The following is a 17922-nucleotide window of genomic DNA, read 5'->3' as shown; positions in this document are numbered from 1 at the left end:
CTGAGCTGCCAGGATGAGTGCTTCAGTGCTGTCCTGTAGGCCAGCCCTTTCTAGCCATTGGTAGGACTTCTTGATATCAGCCACTTCAGTTATGGTCCGGTGGTACATCCCATGCAGGGGTTTGTCCTCCCATGAGCATCTGTCCTCCAGCACTGTATCCTCTGCTCTCCATTGCCTGAGACATTCACTGAGCACACTGTCAGTTGGGGCCTTGAGCTTGATGTACTCATGGATCTTGGATGTTTCATTCTGGATAGTGGCTTCTACGCTCACTAGTCCTCGGCCTCCTTCCTTGCGGCTAGCATACAGTCTCATGGTGCTGGATTTGGGATGGAACCCTCCATGCATGGTAAGGAGCTTTCGTGTCTTAACATCCGTGGTCTGTATCTCTTCCTTTGGCCATCTTATTATTCCTGCAGGGTATCTGATAACTGGCAGTGCGTAGCTGTTTATTGCCCGGGTCTTATTTTTGCCATTGAGCTGGCTTCTCAGGACTTGCCTTACCCGTTGGAGGTATTTAGCTGTTGCAGCTTTCCTTGTTCCCTGCTCCAGGTTGCCATTTGCCCGTGGAATTCCAAGGTACTTGTAACTGTCCTCGATGTCTGCTATTGTTCCTTCTGGGAGTGAGACCCCTCCTGTGTGGACTACCTTGCCTCTCTTTGTCACCATCCGGCTGCATTTCTTGAGCCCGAATGACATCCCAATGTCAGTGTGGGATTGGGGATATATATATATATATATATATATATATATATATATATATATATATATATATATATATATATATATATATATATATATATATATATATATATATATATATATATATATATATATATATATATATATATATATTTGCACAGTTTGGCTCATAGTGTAACTTCTACACAGGTGTAACTTGTATGTGATTTAAAAAAATAAAATAAAAAGAAATAGCAACAATCAATAGAGAGCACTGTAGGTGTGTGCATCAGTATTTGCTACTGACTGCAAGGCTTTAGCAGAAGCATGGTCCAGAATCAGATGGATGGAGTAGTAGGTAGTGGGAGTAACCATCGACAACAGACTGAGCTGGAAGAGCAACAGCACTGCTGCGTATAAGAAGGCCAGCAGCAGACTCTATTTCCTGATGAGACTAAGATCCTTCAACGTGTGCAGCAGGATGCTCGAGATTTGCTACCAGTCTGTTGTGGCCAGCACTCTGTTCTTCTGGGTGGTCTGCTGGGGGGGGGGGGGGGGGGGGTGGGGGGGGCATATCTGCCAGGGACACTAATAAACAGAACAAACTGATCAAAAGAGCTGGCTCCATAATCGGTTGTAAAATGGACACATTTGAAGCTGTGATGGAGAGGAGGACTTTAAATAAGCTCTTATTCATCATGGATAATCCTGAGCATCCTCTCCATCCTGTTATTGACGGTCAGCGGAGCGCCTTCTCCAATAGGCTAAGGCAGTTTCGCTGTCACACCAACAGCTACAGGAGATCTTTCATTCCTCACTCCATTGGACTCTATAACTTGTCATGCATTTGCAATAGATAAACTCATTTATGGTCTGTCTGTTTTTCTCCAGAGCTGTCATGCAATACAGTTTTTTTTCACTGATGTTTCCTTCTGATTGATTGTTCTGTTCTCTGTTCTCAGCCATTGTTTGTATCTTGAGCCTAACGCCGACGCTGTTACAACCCAATTTCCCAAGCTGGGATCAATAAAGTATCTTTATCTTATCTTATCTTATCTTATCTTCAATAAAAAAGACAAATACATTTTATGTTCGTTATATTACTTTATTTTCGAATATTTAACAACAGTACGTTTTTCATCTGTCCTGTCCATCAAACAGGAAAGAGCCACTTGTGTTTAACAGATGTTATCATTACAATAAGGGGATGGCAGCTTTGAACACACAAGATAAGACAAAACTTTATGGATCCCAGGACAAGGAAACTGCTTTGTAACCACGGTTAAAAAAAAACAGACAATCATAAAATGTCTACAGAGAGTTTTGGGATGTCTTTTTACTTTAGATTTCCTGTTGGAACATTTTAATGTGAAAATTACACTTTTCCCCTTAAGATTTTCCTTAACCATCAAAATTGAAGCAGAAAAATCCAATGCCAACTTCAGCCTCATACAAGCCAGTCTATATATTACTGCTTTGTTTTTTTTTATCAGGTGAAAATGCATCTCCTGCCTGATAATTAAATGTTACACTGATTGACCTTTGGCTATTGTAGAGCTCTATAGTGGAGGATGTGCAGGGTCTTTATCGCATAAATAACTTATTTATTGGTATTTAATAGCACAAAACCTGTTAAAAAAAATATTGTAGGCCCAAAATGTATGTGGAGCCAAGATGCACATTGCAACATTACTCGCACGTACTATAATGCGCCCAAGGCTGAATGTTATTGTTGGCCGCATGAGTTCAAAGTTAAAGTTAATGTCCAATTAATTGTCTCCCACTAAGGTGTGTGAAACGTGATCTGCACATTTGATTCTTTCCCCTTGGGGAGCAGTGAGCTGCAGACACAGCCGCACTCAGTAACCATTTGGTGGTTTGACTAACCGTAACCGTAATTCCAACCTTAACCCTTCCTCTGGGTCTGTGCGGCTAAGAAAAAAGTTCAGCACTGGCTGCATGTATTTAGAAAATTACATGTAAATAGTCACCTTCTTTTACTAAACTCAAAAAACCAGACAAATAGTAATATAACTCAATACAGGATTCTGCTGTTTGATCATATCAGCTTGGAAGAAATGTCAGCCATAAGTTCAAGTATCTCGGAAAGAATACAGTCTCTTTGGCAGTAGCGGTTTTAAGTACGGGTAGTACGGGCGACTGCCTGGGGCAGCAGTTCCAAGGGGGCGCCAGCTCAGTGCTTAGAGAAAAAGAAATCTTGCACCGATGCTTTTCCATTATCAGTTATATCAGGGTGTTTGAAACGGCCCCTACACAACAAACTGACGCTCCCTGCAGCTGCATACGCTCCTGTCTATATATGTTTTGAAGATTTTCACATTATTCCCAGTTCACATCTGTAAATATGCTTAGTGAAATAATAAACCAATGAGACTGGTAACACAATACAGTGTTACATAATTTCTCAAACGAAGAAGCTCCAACAAAAATGAGCAGATCATTATGTTCTGCCTCTCCTGGGAGCGTTTCAGTTTGGCCACTAGGTGAAGCTCATGATTTAGCATTAAACTTTATTACAGAAGATTTGGGCACAAATCTGTGCTTTAGACCACAAATGGTTTCCATGAAAGAGTTTGGAAAATTCGTGCCAGTGAGTATAAAGTTGTTCTCATTTAGTCAGCAGTGTATGTTTAAGTTAAACGAGTGTTAGCATTAGGCGTCTTACGGGAAATTCCATTATACATCAAGCTAGCTGACTTAGGACATACTGCTGGTCATTTTAGTATTTTACTATTGAACTCTTTGTATTCATGATCCTTTTGAGTTCATGTTTCACTTCGAAGCCCATCGAGACGACTGTTGTTGTGATTTTGGGCTATACAAATAAAATTGAATTGAATTGAATTAAATACACACACACACACACACACACACACAACAGTTTGCATAAATAGTTTGTGTGACTGAATGAAATGGTGTGATGGTTTTTATGCATAAGTTTGTGTGTGTGAACTGTAGTTGTATTGTGTACATATTGACATGTTCATATGTGAAGATTTTTGGAGCCAACAGTTATGTTTGTAACATTTCATTGTGTGGAAAAGCCCCGCCAATTTTAGAGTAACATTTACAACTGACAGTAATAATAATAAACTTCCAGCAACTTGTTGCTTTATGAGTCTACCCCCCCCCCCCCATCCCATTACTTCTGTAATAATCCTACAATTTCCTTAACTTTCCTTTCTTTTGTGCCCTTACCCCCCTCCCCCTTCCCCCCATATTACATCCCTCTCTTCTTCCCTTTTCTCATTTCTGTCCGGTCCAAAAAAAAAAATGATGCAAATACAATAAATGTAAATAAAGTTTTGCCTAAATTACAAAAGGGGTTTATTTAATTATACACATTGTGTGTCAGAAGATTGATAACCCGCTATTGTAACAGTAAAACCTGTATAATACAAGAGGCCTTATGCTCTGCTGTTAGCTCAAGTTTTGGACAGGACAACATCAGCACGTCAAGGAAAAGGTAAGTGATCCATAAGTGACAGAGAATACAAGCAAAAAATGTAAACATGCTGCATGCCTGGTAGAGGCAAGAGATGTTCACATTTCAGTTCCAAACAAACTAGAAGAACTTCATGGTTTTTCAGGACTTTCAGTTGATGTCCACTGAACTATGAACTTTGTAGTCCTTCTAAAACCAAAACCATATTCATCGACCTGAATATGATCTCACATGGACTTTTATTTTTTATGGTCTGTAGATATGCTTCTCTTCATTTTATGCCTTATCTGTGTGCATGCGCTGTCCTAGAAGTCCGACCTCCTCCTGTCAGTCTTTGTTTTACGCCTTTTTTTTAATATCTTTAGTTATTTTTCTGTTCTTGTGTTGGAAAAACGTTTCAGACGTTGTTCCTTCTGAAGTGATCACTTCCTCAGTAAGTAATATCCGTGTTTCTTCTGGTTAAGTCTTATCTTTGATTTCAGGGTTTGCCATTTTTCCATTTGTTTATCCAATTGCATGAACAGGATAGTTGGTTTAAATTCACTTAGTTTTGCCTTTTTTTGGTCATTTTGATGTTGGTTGTTAAAACTGCAGAACATCAGTGTATTAAATCATTTCAGCCCAGAATAAAATCTGTTTTCTCATCTGTTCTCTAATTCAGACTTAATAATCATTATGGTTCAAAAACCTGAGCTGCTTTCAGATAAAGGCTTAAAAACTATGAGTAGACCAGAAATTATTTTGTTTAGAGCACTGAAGTTTAAATGATTATGAAGAAAAAAAATAAAAAACATTATTTCTTGATAAAAACTTAATGAAATTTGTGTTTGATAGATTTTTTCTTTGCCTTAACAACAATTGTTATAGTAGCTATCATAAAAAAAAGTAAATAAAACACATGCGTCACTTAATTTTTTCATTATGGTGTGAGGTAAAAATAGGCCTTGCACACACACACAGATATATATATATATATCTATATATCTATATATAGATATATCTATATATCTATATATATCTATGTATATATATATATATATATGTAGATATAGATATATATATAATTATATTATACATTTTTTTATGGAGAAAGCATGGAAAGTGCAGGTGGTAATTGGAGCACTCGGGGCAGTAACCCCCAAGCTGGAGGAGTGGCTACAACAGATACCTGGAAAGACTTTAAAATGTTGAAATTTATGAGAATAAAGTTGTAAAAATATGAGAAAACAGTGAACACTTATGGAGAATGAAGTTATAATTCAATGAGTAACAAGTAGAAAATGTACAGGTTGAAGTCACAAATGTATGAGACTAAAGGCTGTTTACAAAGAAAAATAGCAACAACAAGAAAAAAGGACGAATATGGAATTTCAGTATGAGAGATTTAAAATTCATTGTAAGCGGTTACTTCAGCTTTGGTTTTACAACTAAGGAAATACTAAGCAATGAGTGAGTCGACATAGTTTATTATAAGTAAAAGGATATTGAAAATAACATTCAGGAAATTGCACCACTTCATAAAAAAAAATTCACACAGATTTAAGCCGGCCGCGGATATCGCTGGTTTTCCATAAGACTGGTGATAAGGATACTTCACCCACAAGGACAGGATTTCTGTCAGGCATGCCGTTTATGCCATCTGCAGTATAGCTGCAGATATGGCTGCACTGATGGATTAAGTTGGCAAATGTGGATGGAGGCTAACACAACCAACTTTATTTTTTTAAATCGCATGGCTTTTTCCTTGTTATATGACAACGTTTTAGGTTGTTTTTCTTTTTTTTGTAGAATCATAATTTTTTTCTCTTAGTTTTACGATTTTCTTATCGTTATTTTTTTTACTTATCTCATATTTTTACAACTTCAGTCCCATATTTTTTTTTATGGTGGTCATTGCAAAAAATACTTCTTGCTAAATACTTACTGATCTACTTTGAGAAAACATTATTTACGTATGTCCTTTAAACAAAATTACGACGGAGTTTTAGGCCCACCCAAAAAATAAATAAATAAATAAATGAATTTACGACTTAAAATCTCGTAAATTTACGAGTTTTTCTCTCCTAAATTTACGACTTAAAATCTCGTAATTTTGCGAGAAAAAAGTCATAGATTAACAAGGAGAAAACACCGAAGTTGTCTGTCGAAGCCTATCTTGAAGATGAAATATGTGGAGCCTTTTGTGAAGCTTTATTTCTGGATTATTATAGGTTTAAAACAAAGAGATTCTGAACCTTTTGGCAACTCACAATCAGATTATTGTCAGTGGAGCCTGCTTTCCGGGGTTCGGTGTCGGTAAAGCGGAGTTTCATATGTAAAATAAGGAGCTCAGAGACACATTTGGGTGTAGAGGATCGCTGCAGCTTTTATTCTCCTTTTTTTTCATACTTTATTGACAAACAACACAATACGATAACAATGTGAATGTCTCAGGGGAAATTGCAATGTGTACATATTACAGAAAATATAAGAAATAAAACAAAAAGTATATAAGTATATACACATACATATATATATATATATATATATATATATAAGACAAAAAGAATCATTACTTCAAAAATCTTTGGGGTTTAATAAATTTTCAATTTTTCAAAAATTAAATTAGTTCGAAGTGCTTTTTGGTTTTGCAGATGTTTAACAATGGTACAATACTGATTTATTTCACTCAAAAAATGCTGGAATTTAGGTTTGGAGTTTGACCATTTGGCTTTATGGATAAGAAATTTTGCCAATAATAATGAAGATGTAATGATGTAATGAAGATACAGTCTTTGTCTACTTTGATATTAAGGTAACCCAGAATAATGTCTTTATCTAAAAATGTGACAGTTTGTTTAGTTATATTTCCAATATAGTTCCCCACTTCAATCCAAAACATATTTGTATGTCAGCAGTCCACAAACAGATGATAAATAGTTTCCTCCTGAGTTCCACAGAATGAACAAGACAGGTCCATATCCACAACAAATCTACTCAAAGTTTTTTTGGTAGGATATATACAATGCAATATTTTGAAGGACACCTCTTTTATTTTGTTATTTAAACAGTATTTATCACTAATAGTCCAAGCATATGTCCAGTTTATGTCCACAAATTTGGACTCCCAATAAAACCTCCCAGCAGGTAAGGTTGTGGTATGTAAAAGATTTCTTCTTTGCTTATTGGAAACTGAATTAACACAAATATCCACATTGTCCAAAAAAATTGTCTGGGTTCTTAATTGACTTGTGTTATAAATCCCTTTAAACAGTTGAAGTAGACTGGTTGGAATGGCATCTAACACTATGGCATATTCTCTGGGTGAAACAGGAATACCGAATTTTAAAAGAAATTCTTCATACGTCAGGAGATGTCCATGAGAATTGAAAAGTTGTCTGATTAAAACAATATCATTATCTTGTATTGTACATTACTGTTATTCCAAATAAAACAAGTTGTTGGAGAAAAATTATGCTTATAAACGAGTTTCCAGGCCAGCAGGGCTTGTTTGTAAAAGTTTGAAAGTTTTGTGGGTAATTTTTCAATTTTATAATTACATTTTAGCAAGAATTTAATGCCTCCCATTGTGTCAAATATATATTTGGGAAGTGCATTCCAGAGCTTTTATTCTCCTTTTCATTCACAAACCCTGAAGTTCTTCCGTCACATTACGTCATGAACCTGTCATCCGAACACCAATGCGGAAGTAAACAGTGTTACCTACGCCCACTCCTGCCGATGGAACCTCGGTTTCAGCATAAAACAATAAAGAAGAATGACAATAGTCTGTTATATTATCATTAGAACGTTGAAAAAGGCAAAAGTGCTCCTCCTGGACGGAAGCGTCACACAAACGTAGAGATCTTGTCTTTGGTGGAGGAAGAAAGGATTCAAGTGGACAGCTGCAGGGACACTGATGTCTTCATGATTGGGCTGCAGAGATCCTGCAAACCAACCATCAATAAATAAAACTTTAATAACTTGTGAATCAAACAAATGAGCTTTAAACATTTGGAACATTACCAATAAACATTCAGCTCACCTGATCAACTGAGTTTAGTCGGTCTGTTCTGCTGCTGCGCGGCGTTCACCTGCTGCTCTGTATGCTCACTTCCACTTTAATCGTAAATTTATGAGCTTTTATCTCCTAAATTTACGAGATTTCGTAATTTTATTTTTTTTTTTTTTTTGTGGTGGCCCCAATACTACGTTGTACAAAATAGATGTTGCAAATAGGTTTTTTTACTATTTAAATGACCACAGAGCTAAGATGACATTTTTCAGAAGTTACTGCAGCAAAGAACATGTTTCAGTGCACTGACATGTCAGACTGCTTGGTCTTTCCACCACTGCCACAGCAGATCTTTATTTAGCTGCATGTTTGCATTCGGTGGACGATGCTTTGTACTCTATGAGCAGTCGGCTCGATAAATATTACAAGTTCATCTAAAAAAATTTGACTGAGTGAAAAAGTTGCAACTGATGTGCCTCAGAAAATCAAAATGTGAAAAATGTTAATGTTGTGTAACAAACCCTTTCTGTTTGCTCCCTTTGTTAAACAATCTGTTTGTTTTCTTCTGCAGTATAAGCATTGCTTTCATGCTTTTCCCATAGCCCTCCTGGATCTTTAGCACTGAGGTTTTTCCTCCGCTCGTTTCCCTTGCCTTTCAGCTGTGGGGCTTGTCACTTGCTGTGCTTAGCAGTATAGGCGTTTTCCCACACTGCTTGGTCCTGCTGCATGCTGCTGCAGGAGGGAAGGCTCCAGCCATGCTGCTAGTTTTCCCTCTGGGTGACAGAATCCTCGGTGAATCTCCTCTGCCCCTTCAACTGGGAAAACAAGCATCCCACCTGGGATTTTCTGCCATGTTCTATTATTTCTATTTTAGAGGATTGTGGGTGCATGTGTGTTTGTAATTTTTTTGTTTGTTTGAGTTTTATTTTTGTATGTTGTACTCTTGTTGGTCGGATGTGTCCTTCACTCCTGCATGAACCTTTGTGCGTTTATGTGAGGAGGTGTGTATCAACCCTTATGCTGTCCTAGGCACTTTAACTTTGGGAGTTGGGTCATCTAGACCCACTAGACAATGTGCTGAACCAAGTGGGGGTTTGTTATAAGGTTAACCTTATTCCCTTCTATTTTTAACTCTTTTTTGTATGAAAGTGTCGGTTTTGTTGTTTATATCGACTGTTTTTGTGCCTGGTGTAAGCCTGCATGAATCTGATGCTACTTTCACAACCATGGTCTTCACACTGATCACTATCTGATGCTGGCGTGTGTCCACCAGAAGAAATGTCAGAGCGGAGCAAATCTGGTGAATCTTGCTCCAGGCTTTGTCCCTCACAGTTCTATTCCCATATAGAAAGACTCTATGTCATAGAATTCCAGCGGGGCACCAATTGCGATGATTACTTACTCCTCCATGATCACTTTTCAAACGGTTGGCACTTCCGTGAACTAAAAGCACGCCACCCATATGTCACTATAAATCAGCGTCCCTTACCGGACTTTTCATTGGAAGTGGCCACTTGAACACAGGTTAACTAGGGCGGTGTGAACATAGCTTTAGTATTGAAGTGCTTATTACGTTTAATGTTTCCTCACAAAAAATGTTGTCTGTTTTATATTTCTTATATGTTGAAGTTTGAAAAAATCTCGTTGTTTGTAAAGACTTCATGTTTTTTTTTAACATGTCCCTGATTGATTTTTGCAGAATATCAAGTATCATCCTTCTTTGAGGAGACGTGCCTTAGACCCGACAATGAAAAAATATATAGCACGCAACACTGTTATTCTCATACTGGTCATGTTATGTTGCTCATTGCTCTACAATCTTTGGCCTCACAACAGAGCTGCGCTTCAGTCAGTGTTTTACAAAGGTAAACAAGCTCTGTGTCGTAACATGAGTCAAAATGTTCTGGTTTTTTGAATGCCTGATCATTTTTAATTGTCATTGCAGAAGTAGTGCGGACTAAATATATTTACACCCGGCCTCCTCCCTGGTCCAGCGGCCTCCCCGTTATCTTTGCCATTACTCCCACTTACAGTCGGCCGGTGCAGAAGGCAGAGCTGACACGTCTGGCCAATACTTTCCTCCATGTTCCCAACCTGCACTGGATTGTGGTGGAGGACTCTAAAAATACATCGACTCTGGTTAGCCACCTCCTCCAGAGCACAGGACTCAACTACACCCACCTTCATGTGGAGACCCCTTTGAAATTTAAAGTCACTGGTGGAAAAAAACGGATCCCACCTCGGGGCACTTTGCAGAGGAACCTGGCTCTGCAATGGCTACGACAGACCTTCAGTGTAAATGACAGCCACCCTGGGGTTGTTTACTTTGCAGATGATGACAACACCTACAGTCTGCAACTTTTTGAGGAGGTGAGTGGGTTTATTAGAATCCAAACTCCTTTTCCCCTTATTGTTCATTAATTCCTGATTGTTGGTTTAAGCTAAATTCAGACTTTTAACGTATTTACCTCTATTTCTGACAGATGCGTTTTACAACAAAAGTGTCTGTGTGGCCCGTAGCATTTGTGGGTGGATTACCATATGAATCACCTAAAGTAAACTCCTCAGGAAAGGTATATGGTTGGAGAGTCATCTTTGACCCCCATCGACCTTTTGCCATTGACATGGCTGGGTTTGCAGTGAACCTCAAGCTTATTCTGACCAAACCTCAGGCTAGATTCAAACTAACAGGTGTGAAGGCAGGATATCAAGAGAGCAGCTTACTAACAGACCTGGTGTCTCTTAGTGATTTAGAGCCAAAAGCTTCAAATTGCACTAAGGTGAGAGCGTCTTTCATGGTGTGAAACGTCCTCACTTTGTCACTAAGTCTGACGGTGGCCGTCTTCCTTTTTCCACGCAGGTTTTAGTGTGGCACACACGAACGCAGACTCCCATTTTGAGAAAAAACATCACAGGATTAGCGGATCTCATTGGAGAAATATAAAACAGGTGAGAGTGGAGAAATAAAATGGCTTTTTATTTTATTTTATGTATTTAACCTTTATTTAACCAGGAAAGTCCCGTTGAGATTAAAAACCTCTTTTTCAAGGGAGTCCTGGCCAAGCGCAGCAGTGACTAAAATACAGTTACATAATTACAAAGAGAAAAATAACAGGAAATAACAAACCGATCATGAAAAACAAGTGCATGTTAAGGAGTCAGCCTTGAGACCTCTCAGTTTAAATGTAAAAGCATTCAAAGAAATCAAATCTTTCAAGTTCCAGTCCTTCTGCAACATGTTCCATGCATAAGGTGCAGAGTGGACAAAAGCCTTTTTGCCCAGTTTGGTGCAAGCAAATGGAGCAAAGAGCAACACATGATCACGTGAACGAAGAGAATAAGAATCAGCCCTTATCTGTGACAGTAAGGAACAGATGTAGGTCGGCAATAGTCCAAGCAGTGCCTTATAAATGAAAGTGTACCAATGAATCCTCCTTTGTATGGCCAACCCACATGAGAATACAACTCACAGTGATGTGTCATTGTTTTACAGTTAGTAATAAACCTCAAAGAAGAATGATAAACCGTGTCACTCATTAGAAGACATTGAGCTGAAGCATTCATGTAAAACAGGTCTCCATAATCCAACACAGAGAGGAAAGTCGCAGCTACAAGTCGCTTCTTTACTTCACACGAAAAACACAGCTTATTTCGAAAATAAAAACCCAATTTTAGTCTCAGTTTCTTGACAAGATTCTCCACATGAGGTTTGAAATTGAGGGAGTCATCAATCAATACACCAAGTTACTTATACTCATGAACCACCTCTATGTTGTCACCTTCAAGAGTGGACACTGTGGGAATTGTATGAGGCATCTTCTTAAAATTAGAAAACAACATAAGCTTGGTTTTATCAGCATTGAGAACTAATTTGAGTTGAAGTAAGGATTGCTGGACAGCACCAAAGGCTTTCTGCAGGGATTCAATGGCCTGATCAAGAGTTGATCCACAGCAATAAATAACTGTATCATCAGTATAAAAATGCATATTAGCATCAGATACATTTGGTCCCAAATTATTTATATAAATAAGTAATAGGAGGGGACCTAATATTGACAATCCTGACGAAGAAGTCTTCTCTTTAAAACACCATGATCGACAATATCAAATGCTTTTGACAGATCAATAAATAGCGATGCACAATATTGCTTCTTGTCAAGAGCAACAGTAATATCATTGATCCCCTTCATTGCAGCTGTAACAGTGCTATGTTTTTTTCTAAAGCCTGACTGATATTTTGACAAGATTGAATTGGAAAATAAAAAGTATTTTAATTGCTCACTTACAAGAGATTCAAGAATTTTGCACAATACTGATAGATTAGATATAGGTCTGTAATTAGCTAAAATTGCTGGGTCACTTCCTTTTAATAAAGGGAGAACAAAAGCTGATTTCCAAACAGAGGGAATTTCTTTGGTTTCGACTTTGAGGTTAAAAAAAGAATTGTCAGAGGTTCTGCCACAAAATCAGCTGCTAGTTTCAAAAAGTAAGGGTCTATTAAGTCAGGTCCAAAAGATTTTTTATGATCTAGAGCAGGGGTCGGGAACCTTTTTGGCCAAGAGAGCCATAAAACGCCACATATTTTTAAATGTAATTTAAAAAGAGCCATACAATAATGTAGCGTCCCTTTCCCACACTGAGGCATGGAGACTTAACCTCTTTTAGGGTTCTTTATTCTGGTTACTGTAGACCACAACAAACGCCGTAAAATTAATTCAGCAACTCCTGAATCTCTCCCGCCGAGACGAGACGAGAGCGCGTCTCCCAACTTTATATTCCCCTGCTCCCGCTCCAGCCCTCCCATTTCCCTTATTCGGCCCATAGCTGAACCCCATTGGTCCAAACTACCTAACAACAGGCTGAGCGACAGAACTGAGGGCCAATCAGATCTCTGCTTGATGCGTTTCATGAACTCCAGAACTTATAACGCGGCCCAACAGCCACCCAGTTAAACTCAGACCGCAACGATATGTTTGAAACTAAATATACAAGTGAATGTGTGCATTTGATGTAATTTCAACACTTTTAAAGTACAATAAGTCTGTGGATTATTTTTAATAACATTGTTATGCTGTTGCTAATAAATGATGAGTATTTCTCGTGGTGGTTTTGCTGATGGTGGTCTAGTCTGGTTGATACGTGGTGAGTTTCTGCTTCATGCAGGCGTTGAGACTTTAAACGTGATCGTAGGTCTGAATGTTCTTTAGATGTGAGGCAGACGCTCACATGCAGACGTGGAGACAAACACACACTCACACACTGCAGTGAGTGACGGGCAGCGGGTTTTACGTTTTTACAATCCCTGCGTGATTCACCTGCTGCCTGTCCCCACAACACCTCAGCCCCACCCTCTGCTTTCTCCCTCACACATCCCGTCCCCGCTACTGCGCGCTCCCGTCTCTGAGAAAGAGCGCGCAGTTTTAGGCACGGCAATTCACAGGTTTCCAGCTGGTACAAACTCTGTGAAATTATAGATAATAGTAAACTGATGGTGCTGGCGCAGATTTTTCTCTCCAAGCACCGCTACTACTGCGCGCCTCTGGCATCGCATCGCGCCCGAGAAGGACTGGACTAATGATAAAAAAAAGCATAATTAAAGATTTGTCTGCGAGCCACATGTGACCATCAAAAGAGCCATATATGGCTCGCGAGCCATAGGTTCCCGACCCCTGATCTAGAGCTTTCAGGGCTTTGTGCACTTCCTGAATGGTGACTGGTATAAAATTAAAAGGGTGTCCAGTGTACTCTGGGGGGTCAGTGCAGGGTTTCACAAAGTCTGCTCCTTCAGAGTCAAACAAGGAACTAGAAGATATAAAATGTTTGTTAAAAACAGGGCCAGACTCATTTGAAATATATCTTGGTAGAGCCTGTGAGCTTTTACTCACAGAAATGGACTTAATAAATTTCCAGAATTTCTGTGGATTATTTTAATTTTCTGTGGTGACAGATTAATAATATTCTGATTTGGCCTTTTTAATAAGGGAAGAGCATTTGTTTCTTACTTGTCTAAAAGCAGACCAATCATTTGTAGCGCCAGTTTTCCTTTCACAGGCCCAAGCCATGTTACGCTCATGCATAGTATCTATGTCATATGCATAATATCTATAGTATACCCTGTGCCTTCTTAAAGGAGCATGCTTATTTACAAGTTGTATAAAACTTGTCTCAAAAAAAGTCCAAGCTAATTCTACATCTGGCAAGAGATCTATGTTCCCCCTTGTTAACTGCAGACAAATCATGGTGATATGCTTGTTGATTAAAAAGTTTGAGATTTCTCTTATAAACAATGCATGGTTTATATTTGGGGATTTTGGTGTTCCTAACAGCAGCCACCACACAGTGGTCACTCAAATCATTGCAGAAAACACCTAAAGATGAGAATTTATGTGGTATACTTGTTAAGATTAAATCAGTTAAGGTGGATTTATCAAGACACTTAAGATTAGGCCGAGTGCGCAAATTGACCAACTGGGTAAGATTAACAGAATCACAAAAGGACTTAAACTCATCAGAAACTGGATTACGCCAGTCCCAGTTCAAATCTCCTGCCAAAACAAGCTCACTGTAAATTATTTTGGCCAAAAGATGCTTTAGGGATTGTAATGCATACTTGGAGGCAGATGGAGGCCTATAACACCCAACAACAGTTATGCAAAGGCCCTTTGCTGTTTCCACATTCAATGCCAAAAATTCCATTTGTTTACAGATGGATTCTGACAGAACTATTGATACATCAAATCTTGATTTAACATAAACAGCAACACCACCACCTTTTTTAGGCCTGTCAGTACGAAAAACATTGTAACCATGTATATTAATAACCTCATTAGCTATAGGTTTAGACAGCCATGTTTCCGAGATTATTACAATATCAGCGTCTGTTGATTTAACCCAAATCCTGACCATGTCCATTTTAGATAACAAGCTGCGCACATTAAGATGGACAAATTGGAGCCCTGACATGGCTTTAAAGTCGGATGGTGTCTGTGTACACTGTGGCTCAGGACCAGGGTTAGGTTGCACATTGCCAGACAGAAGTAAAAGCAATACAATAAACAATCTCTGCCTCATTGCCTTACATTTTGAGTCTGTCTTGAGGGAGGATGATACCAAACAAAATCTCTTGTTAAAAAGATGCAAAGCTAGAACACTTTGAAGTTTAGGTAAATCTCTGGGCAGAGCAGATGATAAGTTCATGTCCTGAGTCCTGTGCCAGAAGAATTGGTAGTTGCGCAGGTTGAACAGCAGGATTAGTTTGAGTGCACCCAGGGATGATAACTCACCCCCAGGTCCCACACAACCAGGAAACAAAATAAAGTTGTAACTAATGCCATTGTCCACAACTTAATGGACTTGTCTACTTGCAGTGATTGGATATTAGAAGCTGCACAGACCTCAGAGTAGTACAGAAGGCTCCAGTTGGCAACACAGGTCCCAGAGTGATGTAGCAGGCTCAAGCCAGATTAGTTCAGGCCCCAGAGTGATGTAGCAAGCTCCAGCCGGGTGACGCAGGTCCCAGAGTGATGTACAAGTTCGAGCCGGGTGGCACAGGCCCCAGAGTTAGGTAGCAGGCTCAAGCCGGTTAGCACCAGACGCAGAGTGATGTAGCAGGCTCAGGCTGGGTGGTACAGGCCCCAGAGCGAGTAGGGCAATTCAAAATCACAGGGCAGCTCACAAAAACAGGGTAAAAGTATAGATCCATAGTCCACAAATATATAAGATGATAAAACAGAATTTACACGTTTTCAAAAATAAAAATGCTCTAAAATCCATTAAAACTGGAAAAATCAGACAGACATAAAACAGACCTATGACTTGCTGCTGCCATCTTGGATGATGAACTGAAATCGCTTGCATTTCAACTTTTCCCCTTTTTCCCTCATCTCAAAGTTGTACCTTGAACCTTTTTCTTGTGTGCAGTCAGCTCTTCCCCATTTCTCCTGTGCTCTTCTTCTTTTCCAGGCAGCTGCTGCTTTGCTTTGGAGCAGCTTACACTGAGGGACCTCACTACCACAAACACCCACCTTTGATGCCACCACAGTTCCAATAGTTTCACATATTTAGAGCTTGCAATATTTTAACTGAGATCATAAACGTTTTTTACTGGCAAAGATGAACAAATTCCAGATGCCATCCATTTTCCAAACCTAATTAATTATTTTGGGAGTCTATGGTTGCTGGAGCCTATCCCAGCTACTGTTGGGCAAAGGCGAAAACCTGGAGAAAACTCACACATCCACAGGAAGAACATGCAAACTCCACACAGAAAAGTCCCAGCTGGTATTTGAACGTGCAAGACCTTATTGTTTGAAGGCAAGAGTGTTGCCCTCTATCCCACCGTGAAGCCTGATTCAGAACACAATCACCTGTTTTTGATAATGTTATTGATATTGATGGCCATTTATTTAAATAGAGTTTTGTAAAATAAAACACTTTAACCCCGTGATGCCTGAATTTATTTTCTGTTATAAAAACGTTTTCCCATGTGTTTTTTTATATGTAAATGCTAAATTGAAATCATTTTGTATGGTGTCAATTCAGCGCCTAAAGTATTGCGCATCAAAACCATAAAACCACGAAGAACAAAACCAAATCCGCGAATCAAAATGCATAAATTAAGGAACCAAAAGCCATAATTTGCAACCAAAAGATATAACCCAAAGCACAATCCTATTTCTCAGCCGCAGATTTGTTTTCTCACCATTCTGAAGTCATCATTTTGAGTTGCGCTTTTATTCTGAAATTGTCTTTTTGAGTCGCGCTTTTATTTTTTACGGTTTTGATTCTAAAACCTCTTGACATGTAAAATCAGTGTCACGTCAGTCGGGGGGGTGGAGGCGGGACATCTCCAACATCCAGAAGCTCATAGGCTACCGAAACTCTGAACATACCAGTTTCAAAGGGTGAGTTTTTCATGTTTTTCAAATATTTTACTATATTCAACGATCAAGCGTGTACTTTATGTAACCGAGGGACGCCAGCACAGACAGATGAGCTCCACCAGTAGCTGCTAGTGAAAAAAATATGTTAGAAAGTAAGATGTATGTAAAAGTCGTGAAAAGAGCCGGAAACCCCGCTAGCATTGAGCTAACTAGCATGGCTAACACAGGAGAACAATGTTTTTAATGAATGGTGATAGTGTTTCACGCAACGTCTTACTTTCTAACATCTTTTTTCACTAGCAGCTACTGGTGAAGCTTATCTGACTGTGCTGGTGACGGCGTCCTCTGGTTACATAAAGTACACGTTTGATCATTTAATATTGTAAAAGATTCGAAAAACATGAAAAACTCACCTTCTAAACTGGTATGTTGACGTAAGATTCAGAGTTATTCGGTAGCCAATGAGCTACTGGATATCGGAGATGTCCCGCCTCCCCTCCCCTTGACTGACGTGACGCTGATTTCACGTGTCGTGTATTAGAATCAGGCCAAGGCCGACACTGCTGGAAAACTTCACTGCGTCAGAACTATATGTGTTTAGCGCCATCTAGCGCTCAAGCACAGTAGTTCTGTTGGACCGGAGCCTTCAAATGAGCAAATGTTTGTGTTCAGATCTGAGGTTTGTCTCAAGAAGCGCGATGAGTTGAAACGGACTAAACTGAACCTGAACCGAGGAGGAATCAGAAGAGACTGCAGGTCATGTTTAGCCCAGGTTGCTTATCCTAAAATAAAGTTGTAGTCGTTGCTAATATCTCAACATTGTGTTTTTTTGTCTTGCAACAGAGGTTTTAATGGTTTTCTTCTTAATTGCTTTTTTTGCCTCTGCAAAAACAAACATG

At 39.0% G+C, this 17922-nt stretch overlaps 1 protein-coding gene across 1 annotated transcript; it reads left to right on the top strand.

Annotated features, from left to right (window-relative positions):
* Positions 1–4446: 4446 nt before the first annotated feature.
* On the top strand, positions 4447–16584 carry LOC101158332 (galactosylgalactosylxylosylprotein 3-beta-glucuronosyltransferase 1-like). The gene is made up of 6 exons (XM_023959525.2): positions 4447–4580; positions 9841–10006; positions 10087–10511; positions 10625–10921; positions 11002–11090; positions 16104–16584. Exons 2-5 carry the CDS (start codon positions 9889–9891, stop codon positions 11083–11085), a joined length of 924 nt encoding a protein of 307 aa, XP_023815293.1. The 5' UTR covers positions 4447–4580; positions 9841–9888; the 3' UTR covers positions 11086–11090; positions 16104–16584.
* The last annotated feature ends 1338 nt before the right edge of the window (positions 16585–17922 follow it).

Source organism: Oryzias latipes, chromosome 10, assembly GCF_053564925.1.
Source record: "Oryzias latipes strain Hd-rR chromosome 10, Olatipes_Hd-rR_3.1".
NCBI classification, from domain to species: domain Eukaryota; kingdom Metazoa; phylum Chordata; class Actinopteri; order Beloniformes; family Adrianichthyidae; genus Oryzias; species Oryzias latipes.
The sequence above is the reverse complement of the archived record's forward strand: the minus strand, read 5'-3'. Positions and strand labels throughout refer to the sequence as shown.